This window comes from Thecamonas trahens (genome assembly GCF_000142905.1).
Source record: "Thecamonas trahens ATCC 50062 unplaced genomic scaffold supercont1.49, whole genome shotgun sequence".
Lineage (NCBI taxonomy): Eukaryota > Apusomonadida > Apusomonadidae > Thecamonas > Thecamonas trahens.
The window spans coordinates 231,532-243,550 of record NW_013657631.1 but is presented as its reverse complement, the minus strand read 5'-3'; the positions used below and the strand labels follow the sequence as shown (position 1 = coordinate 243,550).

At 64.9% G+C, this 12,019-nt stretch overlaps 4 protein-coding genes across 4 annotated transcripts; 2 read left to right on the top strand and 2 right to left on the bottom strand.

Annotated features, from left to right (window-relative positions):
• Positions 1-889: 889 nt before the first annotated feature.
• On the top strand, positions 890-7,070 carry AMSG_12217 (uncharacterized protein). Its single transcript, XM_013899039.1, has 3 exons — positions 890-2,220; positions 2,671-4,941; positions 4,971-7,070. The coding sequence occupies exons 1-3, from the start codon at positions 934-936 to the stop codon at positions 6,966-6,968; spliced, it is 5,556 nt and encodes a 1,851-aa protein (XP_013754493.1). The 5' UTR covers positions 890-933; the 3' UTR covers positions 6,969-7,070.
• AMSG_08928 (flagellar outer dynein arm light chain 2) lies at positions 7,025-7,650 on the bottom strand (the record flags this gene model as incomplete). The annotated part of the gene is made up of 2 exons (XM_013899005.1): positions 7,025-7,374; positions 7,588-7,650. The coding sequence occupies 2 exons, from the start codon at positions 7,648-7,650 to the stop codon at positions 7,084-7,086; spliced, it is 354 nt and encodes a 117-aa protein (XP_013754459.1). The 3' UTR covers positions 7,025-7,083.
• Positions 7,651-8,541: 891 nt separating this feature from the next.
• AMSG_08927 (uncharacterized protein) lies at positions 8,542-9,522 on the top strand (the record flags this gene model as incomplete). The annotated part of the gene is made up of 3 exons (XM_013899004.1): positions 8,542-8,562; positions 8,597-9,451; positions 9,478-9,522. 3 exons carry the CDS (start codon positions 8,542-8,544, stop codon positions 9,520-9,522), a joined length of 921 nt encoding a protein of 306 aa, XP_013754458.1.
• A 177-nt stretch (positions 9,523-9,699) lies between these two features.
• AMSG_12216 (uncharacterized protein) lies at positions 9,700-11,962 on the bottom strand (the record flags this gene model as incomplete). The annotated part of the gene is made up of 2 exons (XM_013899038.1): positions 9,700-10,340; positions 10,433-11,962. 2 exons carry the CDS (start codon positions 11,960-11,962, stop codon positions 9,717-9,719), a joined length of 2,154 nt encoding a protein of 717 aa, XP_013754492.1. The 3' UTR covers positions 9,700-9,716.
• Positions 11,963-12,019: the final 57 nt, after the last annotated feature.

Here is a 12,019-nt window from a genome sequence, read left to right as displayed (position 1 = left end):
ACGTGGACCGCCTGCCTTCTTGGCTTTGGGTGGCACCCTGCCCAGCCAACTCCTCCTCACCCTCCCCCCCCCCCCTACCCTACCCCCGCATACCGCACCGTATACCCGTGCACGTGTGCAATCCCTACAACCTCTACATGGTGGGTGGTGGTAGTCGGTGGTGGGTGGTGGGTGGTGGGTGGGTGTAGCCCATCCCCATCCCCATCCCCCCCTCCCACCCCCGCCCTTCCCCTCCCCATGCCTCTTCTGGGGAATGAAGCAAAAAGTGGTCGGAAAAGCAGCCACCGCACATGATCACAGACAGGGAGGGGGGAGGAGGGAAGAAGGGGGTATAGAGGGCATATGAAGAGTATGGAGATAGAGAAAGGGTATGTGTGTGGGTATGTGTGTTATACCCATACTGGTGGTGATGGTGCGAACATACCATAGTCCCTCAACTCGGTGGTGGAGTAGGAAGTGAGAGGGGGGGGGGGGGGAGGGGGGAGGGGGTACAGGGGGGGGGAGAGGGGTTCAAGGGTGGCGTGGGCGTGGCCGTGCAGAGGGGGAGGAGACGAATGCTCTCGAATGATTCATTTGCAACCAAATTGAGAGTTGGTGGCGAATGGTGGATCAAGCCAACTGGCCATCAATAAATGAAAGCAATGAAGTTTGCAATGTGAGCTGTCGTCATCTGCCGTAGTGGCAACAGCCACGAGCTGTGTACATGGTTCACAGGTTGTAAGCTTGCTCATAGTAGTTACCATCGGTAGAGTGGTAATGTAAGGGTTCTGCACACAGTGCCTGGGGAGGGCCAAGAAGGCTGTGATGAGGCTGTGAAAGCTAGAGAGGGGGGGAAGATTGCACGGAAAAAGGAGCGCATGTCACACGCGCCACACCACGTCACGACAACCACGGACAGAGCAAGCGCACTACCTGCCTCGTACTCACTTTTGCATGTCGCTGGTGTACTTGACAGCTATCATTGCCATGCTGTGCGGCCTTGCTGCTGGTAGCGCGCCTTTCCGTGGCCTTCCCGCTGGCGCCAGCTACACGGATTGGAGCCCGCCGGCGTCGTCGGTGGGCATCTCCTACACCAACGACACCATCTCGACGAGCGTGGTGACGCCTGCAGGATTGGTTGTTGCCGCCTACTCTTTGAACGTCGGATATCGTCTGGTGCTGATTCCGTGGGATGGGTCCGGTCCAGCGCCGGGCATGGTCCGCATCACCCCGCCCCAGTACTCCATCGATGGCATGGCAGTCGACGCCGCCGGGCGGGTCTTTGTCTCGGCCCACGGTGGAAGCGATGGAGAGGTCTTTGTGACCGGAGTGGCCACCGATGCCAAGAAGGGAATCTTGTTCCTGTGGTCAAAGTCGCTTGTGCCTGGCTCGGGCGTTCCCATCTCGTACTTTGTCTCGGTCACCTTTGACGTCGACGCCGGCAACGTCCTCCTCGCCAACAACACCCACGTGGCGGTCATCGATGGCGCAACTGGAGTCACGCAAAAGGCCTCGCCAGCGGTGGGTGGAGGTATCAATCTGCTGTCGGGCGGCGGCGTGATGGTGTGCAAGGAACTGTACGTGGCGTCAGGCGCAGTGTTGAGCCAGGCCGGTGTCACCATGCACCTGGTTGGGTGGGAGAAGAACACACTCGCACCAGTCTTCTCGACCGCTGTCGATGCCTCGGGCCTCGCGTCGGATGAGTCGTTTGGATCGTTTACATGCGGTTCCTCCGAGCCGGTTGTCTACGGCGTCGTCTCCAAGTGCCCACCGTTTTCGGAGACGTGCGAGCTCTCGCGGTACGCTGTCTTTGACGCGGCGGTCGCCAGCAGCGCTGCCGCCGGCGCGCGGATTTATCTCAGCCCGTCGACAACCTATCTTGATCTCACGCTCATCTCCACCGCCGGCGCCGACTATCTGCTCGCCGAGAAGCAGCCGTTCCTGATCAAGCAGAACGAGCTGCAGCTGCTGACCTCGTCGGGCTCGACAATGTGGACGACCCACGTTTCGCAGTCGACCTATTTTAGAGAGTTTCTGCAGGCCGGCTTTGAGCTCGTCCTCGGCGTCGGCCTCAAGCCCATCGGCGTCGTCATCTCACTGAATAATGGGGCGCAGAGCTCGTGGGGCACACTCGAGGTTCCAACCGGCTTCTCCTCGCAGGGCTTCACCCTTGTCATGGGCTCCTCGACGCCCGCCCCGTGGATCGTGGCGCTCGGAACTCTCAACGGCGACGGCTCGTGGGTTGCTCTTGCCGATCGCCTCGTTACGTAGATGAGATCCTTGAAACAGTCCTGAATCGCACGAGCGCAAACGTGCCCGTCCCCTGCCCCAGCAACCGCCCACTCGTCTCCGAGTCATCCGCCATGGCTGCACCCACCCGCTCAACAACTAGTCAACAACAGTTCATATATCCCGCCTGCCATCCATCTGACTAATGCGATCCCGTCCATCACCTCGGAGACGAGTCGTCACCCGAGTCGTCGGCCAAGTCGGCGTAGTCGAACGCCGCCGACCAGCCAACCACCTGACCCCCCCCCCCCCCCCCTTCCACCCACCCACCCACACTCACAAACACTCACACACCACACACCACACACCACACACTCATTCGGCATGTCCTCTGAGGACATCCGGTGGGTGCTCCCTTCGCAGTCACCGCCTGCCTCGCCTCGCCCTCCACCCACATCCAAGCCGACCGCTGGAGGAGGCGAAGGCCCGTATGCCGCCTTTGCCACCGCCCCACTCGCCCTCAACCGAAAGTGGACGGTGCGACCCAAGTTCCGCTACGTCAAGCCACCGCCACCGCTGCCGATGATGTCACCGCCGCCGACGCTGGCTCGGTCGCCATCTGGATCGCTCATGTCGTCGCGATCAGAGGCAACCATGCAGAGTACGCTCCTTGCTGTCCGTGCTGCCGTCTCGTCGTCGTCGTCGTCGTCGTCTGCACTGCCTCGGGCTGAAAACACCGAGGCTGCTGTGTCGGCAGAGCTGGAGCGGTTGGAGGCATCGTGGCGGTCGCTGCTAGAAGTCAACGCGACGGTGAAGGACTCGCTGGCGGCGTATGAGGCGGCGACGGCCAAGATCGAGGCAGCCAAGATGGCGGAGATCCGCGAGACAGAGGTCGGCGCAAAGTGGCGGACGTCCAAGGCCAAGGCCAAGAGCCAGGCTGAGCAGGCTGGCGAGGAGTTTGACGAGAGTGACCCGCGCCATGCGCAGCGGCGCCGCGAGGCCGAGCAGACGCACGCCGCGCTGGAGGCCATTGTGGAGGCGTCCAAGGAGTCTGTCCAGGACCTGGTTGTCGACCACACCCGCAAAGCGATTGTGTTCAACACTGACGTCCGCGAAATCGGCAACTGGTTCGACCTCCTTGCTGCGCAGAGCTCCGAGTTTGACCGGACACTCGGGCTCGACAAGGACGTAGAGGAGATGGTGGAAAAGTCGTGGGAGGACGTGGCGTCGGGCATGTCGGTCGAGGGCGTGGTTGAGACCATCTCGGCGGTGTTCTCGGAAAAGTGGCACGAGGTGGCCAACCTTGTGGCCTCGCTCGCCGACTCGTACGCGGCGCGATTGGCGGCGGCTGACAAGCTTGCAGCCGAGCATGCCGACCTCAAGGCGTACGCGCAAACCGCCGGTGCGGCGGTGGTTGCGCTCAAGGACGCGGTGGCCAAGTACGAGGTCCAACTCGCTGACGCCGCCACCGTCACTCGGATGCTCGAGTCCAAGCTCGCAGCGCGGGCGGCTGAGGAGCTCGAGTACTCGGTTCAAGCGCAGTCTGCGCTAGAGGAGCTGCGGAGCCAGGTTCAGGCCGACGCGGTTGCGCACCAGGCCGAGGTGGATAAGCTCAAGCACGCGCTCGCTGTCGCCAACGAGGCCAACCGCATCGCCTCCTCGGAATCGTCGACCGCCCGCGAGCTGCGGACGGTCAAGGGCATCATGGCCAAGCGCGAGCGCGAGCACGAACTGGCGCTCTCGCGGGTGCACGCCAAGGTTCGCGAGCTCCAGTCAGAGCTCCTGGTCCGCGACTCGGTCGCCGCCAAGCACCGCTCCAAGCTGCACTCGAAGCTCGAGACCAAGGCTTCGCGCGCGGTGTCCAAAGTCAAGGCCGAGGAGGAGACGCGCATCCGTGCGGCGGAGAACAAGCACAAGCGATCGCTCGCCAAGCTCATTCGCCAGCACCACCGCGAGATCGAGCGGCAGGCCCGCGACCTGACGCGGTCGCTCTCGTCAAAGAACCCGGAGCTCGCCGGCGCGTTCGAGTCGCTCAAGGTCGCATACGAGGCTCGCATGTCGGCCTTTGTCCAAAAGTCGGACATGTACCGCGACCGGGCAAAGGCCGCCGAGGCTCGGCTTGGCGCTGTCACCCTCGAGAACCAGAAGCTGCGCCAGAAGCTGCGCGCTGTCGCCGGCAAAAACTTTGACCTCTCGGCCACGTTCCAATCGTCGGGCCTCTCCGACTCAGCCGTGTCGGATACGGACGACTCGGCGGTCTCAGACGGAAGTGCCGGCTCGGGGAGCTCGCTCGATGAGCTGGTGGCGTCGACCCGATCGGTGGCCTCGGTCATGGCCGCCGCCACCAAGCAGCGGGAGCGGGCGCAAACGCTGCACATGGGCGCGCTCCGTGCGCTGCGGGCACATCTAGTTCTCGAGCGCGAGCGCGCGGTCCAGGAGACGACCGACGACATGGCGGTGATGGCCCAGGAGCGTGACGCAGCCCGCGCTCGCATTAGCCAGCTTGAGGATGAGCTTGCCGCCGCACTCGACCGCTCAAATCTGCTTGAGCTCAAGACGCAACTTGTGTCCGAGACCTTTGACGCAGCGGCCGAGGCCGAGCTCGCGTCGCTGGCGCGTGCCGCACAGGCCGCAGAACCATCCCCGGAGACCCTTGCCAGGACCTCTCACATCGAGCGCCTTGCCAAGCTCAAGGCAGACATCGACGCGTCGATGACGGCGAGCCGGACGCTGGTCCAGACCCAGAGGACCATGCGGCCGAGATTGAGCGGGTGCGGAGTGAGGCTGCCGAGGCGCTGGCAGCTCAAAAGGCTGCACACGCCAAGATGCTCTCTCGCTACGATGGGCTCGTTGTCAAGCTTCAGGCGCAGCTCAAGCTGCACAACGACTCTAGCGTGGCGCTGGTTGATCCTGTGGCGCCAAAGGTAGCCCAGCCGACTTTGTCGAGCGAGACCAGCACCGGTGGTGAGCTCTCGCCTCCGGCTCTGGCAGCGTCGATGTCGTCCGTTGAGTTTAAGACAACGGCGGCGGGGCCGAGCGTGGGAGAGCGGACCGCTTCGCTTGGCCGCCGCCGCCGGCGGCCGGTGCTGCATGACCGGCGGGTGGCCTCGCTCGGCAATAACGCGCTCCAACGGACACTAGCCCGGTCACGATCGATGACCGGCTCACAGCCGACGGTGAGCACCAAGGACAAGGGCGTCCAAGTCGAGATGCTGGTGAGTTTAGAGCCCGAGAAGAGGGCGATGGGCAGCGAGAAAGGTGCGCCGCAGGTCCAGTCCCCGGTCCCGCCGCTGGTCCAGGCCCCGGTCCCGCCCCCGCCCCTGGCCCGCGGCGATGTCACTGTTGAGCACAGAGCTGGGAGCGACGCTGGGGGCGACGCTGAGGGCCTAGCTGACGCAGCGGCCCAGGTCGACGAAGTCTGGGTTGTGCTTGAGGTGACTCGCGAGGAGCTGGCCAAGACGCGGAACGAGTTGCACGCGCTCCGTGAAGCAATGATCAAGGCAGCAAGCGCCGAGGCCAAGTCGGCAGGCGATGGCAACGAAGCTCGTCTGCTGCTACTTGTGGATCAGCTGGAGGAGGCGTACCGCGAGTTGGAAGAAGCCCGGGCTGCGCTAGAAGCCCGGCCGGAGGCTGATCAGGCGGCAACAGCCAGAGCAGGAGCGCCGGCGGCTGTCGAGTCCGGGACGAGGGTCGGCCCGCGGGCGCGGACGCTGCGTGTGGCAGACAAGAGTGCAGGGCGTGGCAGCAGCATGCCGCGGCCACCGGCGCTGGCGCGGACAGCACCGCAGGCGGCAACCAGCGGCGACGGTCATGCCGGAGGCGACGACGACCCCGAGGATGCGATGCCACTGCCCTCGGTGGCGCTGGAAAAGCCGCGGGCGGTGGTCGAGTGGGTGGCGCAGCGGATGGACCACATGCTCCACACGCGACAGGCAGTGCGACGTGCGCGGCACGCCAAGGAAGCCGCCGACGCAGCGCGCGAGGAGGAGCGGCTGCACCAGATGAGTGTGGCAGCGCATTACGACTTTGCGGCTGCGATGCGGCGTGTCGAAGAGCTGCGGACCGCGCTCGACGATAAGAGTGACCGCGACGCGGCGGCACGGCTCGAGCTCCGGGCAGCGCTGGCCAAGACCAAGTGGGAGGCGAAGCGAATGAGGCTGCTTGAGGAGCGGAACCGCAACTATGCGCGGATGCTGGCGTCGGTCAACCTGTATGTGGAATGTGAGGCCGAGTTTGACTCGCTGGTGGCGCGGCGGCTGGTGGGCGGAGTGCGGGTGCGAGCGCACACAACACGGTCACTGGTGGCTGTCGGACGGCGCGGAAGTGTGGCGCCGGCGTCGTCGACCATCGGCGCGCTGTGGGCCTCGCCGGTAGGCCCGCGGCCGCCGCCGGGCATGCCGCCGATGTGGCACTCGGCCAACGCGCTCTCGTTTGCGGTGGCGAGCCCAAAGGGCCGGCTGAGGCGACCGCGTGGGAAGAAACGGCGGCTGCGCAAGGCGCGCCGTGGGCGCAAGGCCTCCAGGGGGGATGCGCGGCCCGCCCACGCCTTTCGCCGACTCCCGACCAAGGGCCTCCGCGGCAAACTTCTCGGCGAGCGGCCGCCGCCGGCGCCTCCGGCCAGCAACGTCGACACGAGCACCTATTCCAGTAGCGAGCGTGACATGGAAGTTGTAGGGCGCGGCGATGAGCGGCGGATGCGCCCGCAGTCTGCGGCGGTGGCCAGCTTTGTGGAGGCCGTGCAGGAGGAGCCGATTGTGTGATGCTGTCGATTGCAGCTGTTTTACAGACCATGGGGGAACGCGCAGGCGCAGAGCGCATGACAGTGCGGCGCGGCGCAGAGTGATAAAGGGTGGCGCAGAGCAGAGAAGGTGGCGGCTACTCAAAATAGACGCCAAAGACCATGGCTGTGCAGAAGATGGAGGCGTTCTTGTAGGAGGAGGAGGCCCAGCCATCGGTCTCAACGGACCAGAGACAGCGAGAGACGGTGTTGATGCCTTGGCCCTTGTTCTCGCCCAGAACAACCTGAACAACGATCTTGTACCTGGGAAACTCCATCTCCCTCACAGCTTCCTCCACCACCTGCGTCAGCTCGACCGTCCACTTGCTCGCCGCCGCCGCCTCGTACTCCTTGTCACCGAGCCACGCCTCGAGAGTCTCATCCACCACCTTTTCACCCGCGAAACATTAAACCTACGCCCAGCCCATCACCAGCCACACATGCATGCAAGTATCCCCCCGCCATGCCATGAGTACACCCCCCACCAGGTCGACCCCCGCGACCCCCCCCCCTCCCCTCCCTCCCTCCCTCCCAGCCCTTCCCCTCTCCCCCTCCCTCTCCCCCTCCCCCTCCCCCTCCCCCCTCCCACAGGCAATACACACGTACTTCTGCCCCTCATGCGGCCCCAGCTGGTAGGTGTTCTCACTCCCCTCGAACAGGTCCATGCTGCTGTGGGTGGTGAGTGCAGTGGCTGTCCGTCCCCCCCTCCCCCCTCCCCCCCCTCTCTCCTCCCGCCAACAGTCACTCGACCAGTTGCCGACCCATGGCCTGCCTGCCTCCATGCAGGTGAGGTGATCGGGATGGTGCAGAGGCCAAGGGACTATCGGGGGGGGGGGGGGGGGGGGCGGAGGGGGGTGCTGGAGTGTGTACTGTCCGTGTTACACTTTTCGAGGAGAGAGAGGAAAAATTTAATGGTGTGAACTGGGTGCAGAGACTGCTTCGCAGGGGTCTTGTACTACAGCCGCGGGATGAGTTTGGCGTGTATGTGCTGGTTGGTGAATAAATAGAACGCGCAGAGCAGGTGGGCTGGTCCGTACCTGGAGTTGCTCTATCGATGCAAACCGAGGTTGTGATGATGCCGAGGTGGGGAGAAAATACTAACTGATCGGGCCGATCTACTTTTTCTGCGACGTCTTTGTCACCGATACCCTCTACATGGATGAGATGCAGAGCCAGAAGAAGAAAACGTTGTGTGGACCCATGCGCACAAGAATATAGTCACTCATGCCGACTAGAGCCAGACAGAGAAGCAGAGGGCCACCCATCACACCTCGTATCAAAGCCACGCGACCATCCATCCCAACCTCGGACAGTTTTCTTCCGAGCGACGGACAGCACCTCTCTCGGCTCCGAATGGAAGCCCGCACCTGGACTCCTCCGTGGACGCCCTCCGCCCTCCACACCCGCTGGCACACCACCCACCCATCGACTCTCCCCTCTCCCCTCCCTCCAGCAGACGCTACTCTGTGGACACTCTCTCCTGCTTCTTCTGTATCCCCCTCGGCTCCTGCTGCCCGCGCTGCTCTCTCGCCGCTCCTCGACTCGCTCCGCCTAAGATGGTCCGCACTCTCCTCGCCGTCACCCCTTCCACGACTGCCGGAGCACTGCGAGTCGGCTCTCGACGTACTCGACCTGCTTGCTGCTCTCGATCTTCATGATGATGCTACGCTGGCGGAGCTGGTTCATGCCGTTCTGGTAGAGATCGAGACGGCTGATCTCAGCGCTGTCAACACTGTCGATGCTGCCGGCATGATCCCTGTCGGCTGCGTCGCCCGCGCTATCCATGCCCGGTTTGATCCGGCCGATTCGCTGGCGGTCGCCGTGGGCAAGCTCGCGCCAGGCCCGCCGGATGCTGGCCTGCTCTCTATCCTCGACAGCGTCTACGTCGGCACGACCTCCTCCCCCGGTCACCAGGCTGCGCGCAAGCGGCTGTGGGAGGGCATGCATGGCGACACCATGCCCCCACTCTCGGAATCGCAAACACGTCTTTTTGACGCCATCAATGCTCGCATGGCTGCAGACTACTCTGTCCGACGATCGGTTCTCCTCACCCGCCTCGGCGTCACCCTCAAGACCTTTGCCCGCCACCCGGTCCTCGCCCAGCGCCCGCTTGTCACCGCCTACGCCGCCCTTGCCCAGTCCCGCCTCCGCCGCCACACTAGCTTTTCCTGGACGGACGTCACTGCCGCCCAGGTCGACCTGGCCATCAACCGCAAGACCTCGGACGCACGCTATGCTGCCCGCACCCCGGCCCGTGTCAAGCACATTGTCATCGCCTCCAAAGTCCGCGACCGTGGCGGCCGGCCCTCTGACATGCGCATGCCGTCCTTCCGCGCCCGCGTCGAGCCGGCGCCCGCCTCGCGCGGCCGTGGCCGCGGTCGCCGCTCCAATGACCGCAACCGCAACAGCAACCGTAATCGCAACCGCGACAACACCGAGCCCGCGCCCAGCCCCACATCCGCCAAAGTCTCCACCGACTTGCCCGTCGATAGCCAACGCGGTCGCGGCCGCGGCAAAGGCAAGGGCCGCAACCGTAACCGCCCTCGCAACCGCAACCGCAACCGCAACAACACCGATCCCACGCCTGACCCTGCCCCCGCCGACTCGCCCGCCGACGGCCAACGCGGCCACGGCCGCGGCCGCGGCAAAGGAAGAGGCAAGGGCCGTAACCGCAACCGCAACCGCAACCACAACCGCGATCGGAATGACAACGCCCGTCCCTCGTAGTCGTTTACTTGCTCATGTGCGCTGCCAGCCAGTTGAGGCCCGCCCCGTAGCCCTGGCGGAGCTTGAGCGAGCATGGGAAGATGTGCAGCGGACGGACGCTGTCGCCGAGCTGCTCGTCATCAGCTCCGGTGAGCATCGCCGAGATCCCAAGCGCGACTGCCATGTCTTCCGGCCCAGCCGCCCACGCCTCGTCGACCTTGTTCGCAAGGACAACCACCGGCGCGTCGGCCAGGTGCTCGTTGTCGAGCACGCCGAGCAGCTCGGTACTCGCCTCTTCAAACCGGCTTGCGTCCGCGGCATCGACAAGGAACACCACGCCGTCGACGCCGAAAAAGTACTCGCCCCACACCCGCCGCGCTTGCTTGTGCCCACCAACATCGACCGCGCGCAACGTCAGCGCGCCCAGTGTCACCTCGTGGCTCGACGGCTGGATCGTCGGCTGGTGCGTCGAGAGCCTCCCCGTCGTCAGCACTTCCATCAAGCTCGTCTTCCCCGCCGCGTCTAGTCCCACAAACACAACCTTGCGCTCGCGCGACCTCGAGAGCCCCAGGAATACAAGCGCAGAGCTCACAGACTCCCAAATCCACGTCACAAACTCGGCCATGACTGTGGCGCTGGAACACAGGTTCTGCGACCGATACCCGCCCGCCCGCCCGCCCACACCACCCGCCTTTTTGACGCCACCTGCACCCGGGCGACACGTCATCGCGCAAAGACTACGCCTTCCGAGTCGCAGACCGACGTGGCAGGCAAGTCGCTCGGGATGTGCCGCTCGCGGTTGATGCGAATGCTCATCATCAGCTCCACAAGCGCATCAAACGCCTTGTCCGGCCCGAGCGCAGACCGCACGTGCTCCACAGACGCCAGAGACAGCCCGCTCCACAGCGCCTCGTCCGAGAGCAGGTCCAGGATCGCACCCACAAACATCGACGCCGTCTCTGCCACAAGCACCGGCGGGTCCGGACCCAAGCCCGCCGCGCCCCACGGCGTCGTCACCAGCGGCACCCCGCGCTGCATCGCCATCACGTTCTTGGTCGAAATGCCCGAGCTCGTCACCACTGGCGAGACAAAAACCGCCACCCGCGCAAGTACTTGCTCTAGATGCCATCCGGGTAGCGGGCCGAGGAACACCACCCGTCCCACAGGCACCCGCTCCAGAAGCCGCGACATCGTCTCGCTGTCGATCGCGCCCACCACAGAGAGCACCGCGTCGCGCCGCGCTGCAAGGTACGGCACCACCGCGTCAACCAGCCATTCGAGCGCAGCCACGTTGCCGTCGTTGGCTGAGCCGCCCACAAACAGCAGGCCCGATCGCGCTCCGCGCGGTGCCTGCGGCTCATCCTCGGGGCATCTCCATGCCGTGAACGGGAGCACATGTACCGGCGTCGTGACCCCGCTCGACGCAAGCAGCTCATCCAACAGCGCTGCATCCGCCTTGGTCACTGCCGCCACCGCGTCGGCTGCCGCATATATTGCAAGCTCCCGCTGCCAGATCTCGTCGTCGAGCGTCGCCTGCGCCGGCAAGCCCACCTGCGCCCGCACCGCCGCCAGCGCGTCGCCCTCGGCTTCGCGCGCAACCGCAAGCATCGCTCTCCGCCGCGCATGCACGTCATCAGTCATCACCACAATCGCCGTCCCCGGTGTCGACGCCCGGAGCTGTGGTATAAACTCCTCAGGCAGCGAGCAAAGGTTCCAGAACCACAGCGGAATGATGGCCATGTCCAGCGGGCCTCGTGCTGCGGCTTGCCGTTCCAGCGCCAGATCATCCAGCGCCCGCGCCCGCTCGCTCCGGCTCATCGGCGCCGCCGCCGCGTCCGTCTTGAACGGAAGTGCCAGCCGGTCAATCGACGACAGCCCGCCGCGACGCGACGCAATCGACTGCGAGACCCCAAGCGCCGCCACAGCCGCAGACGTGTACGGTGAGTCTGCGGTGAGGACCCGGACAAGAACGTGTGTTGCCGCAGGCGGCGCCCCACGCGCCATCGCCCCCAGCGACGCAATCAACGCCAGTAGCCGCGCGTCCGAGCCCATCGACTCGTCATCCGGCATGGACTCGGCCACCACCAGCGTCCGCCCGAAACCGCCCTCCAGCACCAGTGATGGCACAACAGCGCTCGCTCCCAGCTCTTCCACGCTCTGCACCCGCGCCAGAGCCTCGCACGAGCCATGGACCAGCGCAGAGAGGGCCGCCATCGGATGTACCACAGATGCAGGTACTCTAAGCACATGCGCGAGCTGCGGGTAGCTCATTGCCAGAATGATCAAAGATATCAAGCCCACACACCCGCATCCGACCACCATCCGTCG

Bases quoted from the DNA above. Each gene is read 5' to 3' on its own strand.
- AMSG_12217 (XM_013899039.1), top strand. From the start codon at position 934: ATGTCGCTGGTGTACTTGACAGCTATCATTGCCATGCTGTGCGGCCTT. The intron at 2,221-2,670 runs GTTGCTCTTGCC...CCCACATCCAAG, and splicing joins TCAACGGCGACGGCTCGTGG to CCGACCGCTGGAGGAGGCGA. The intron at 4,942-4,970 runs GTCCAGACCCAG...CATGCGGCCGAG, and splicing joins TGACGGCGAGCCGGACGCTG to ATTGAGCGGGTGCGGAGTGA.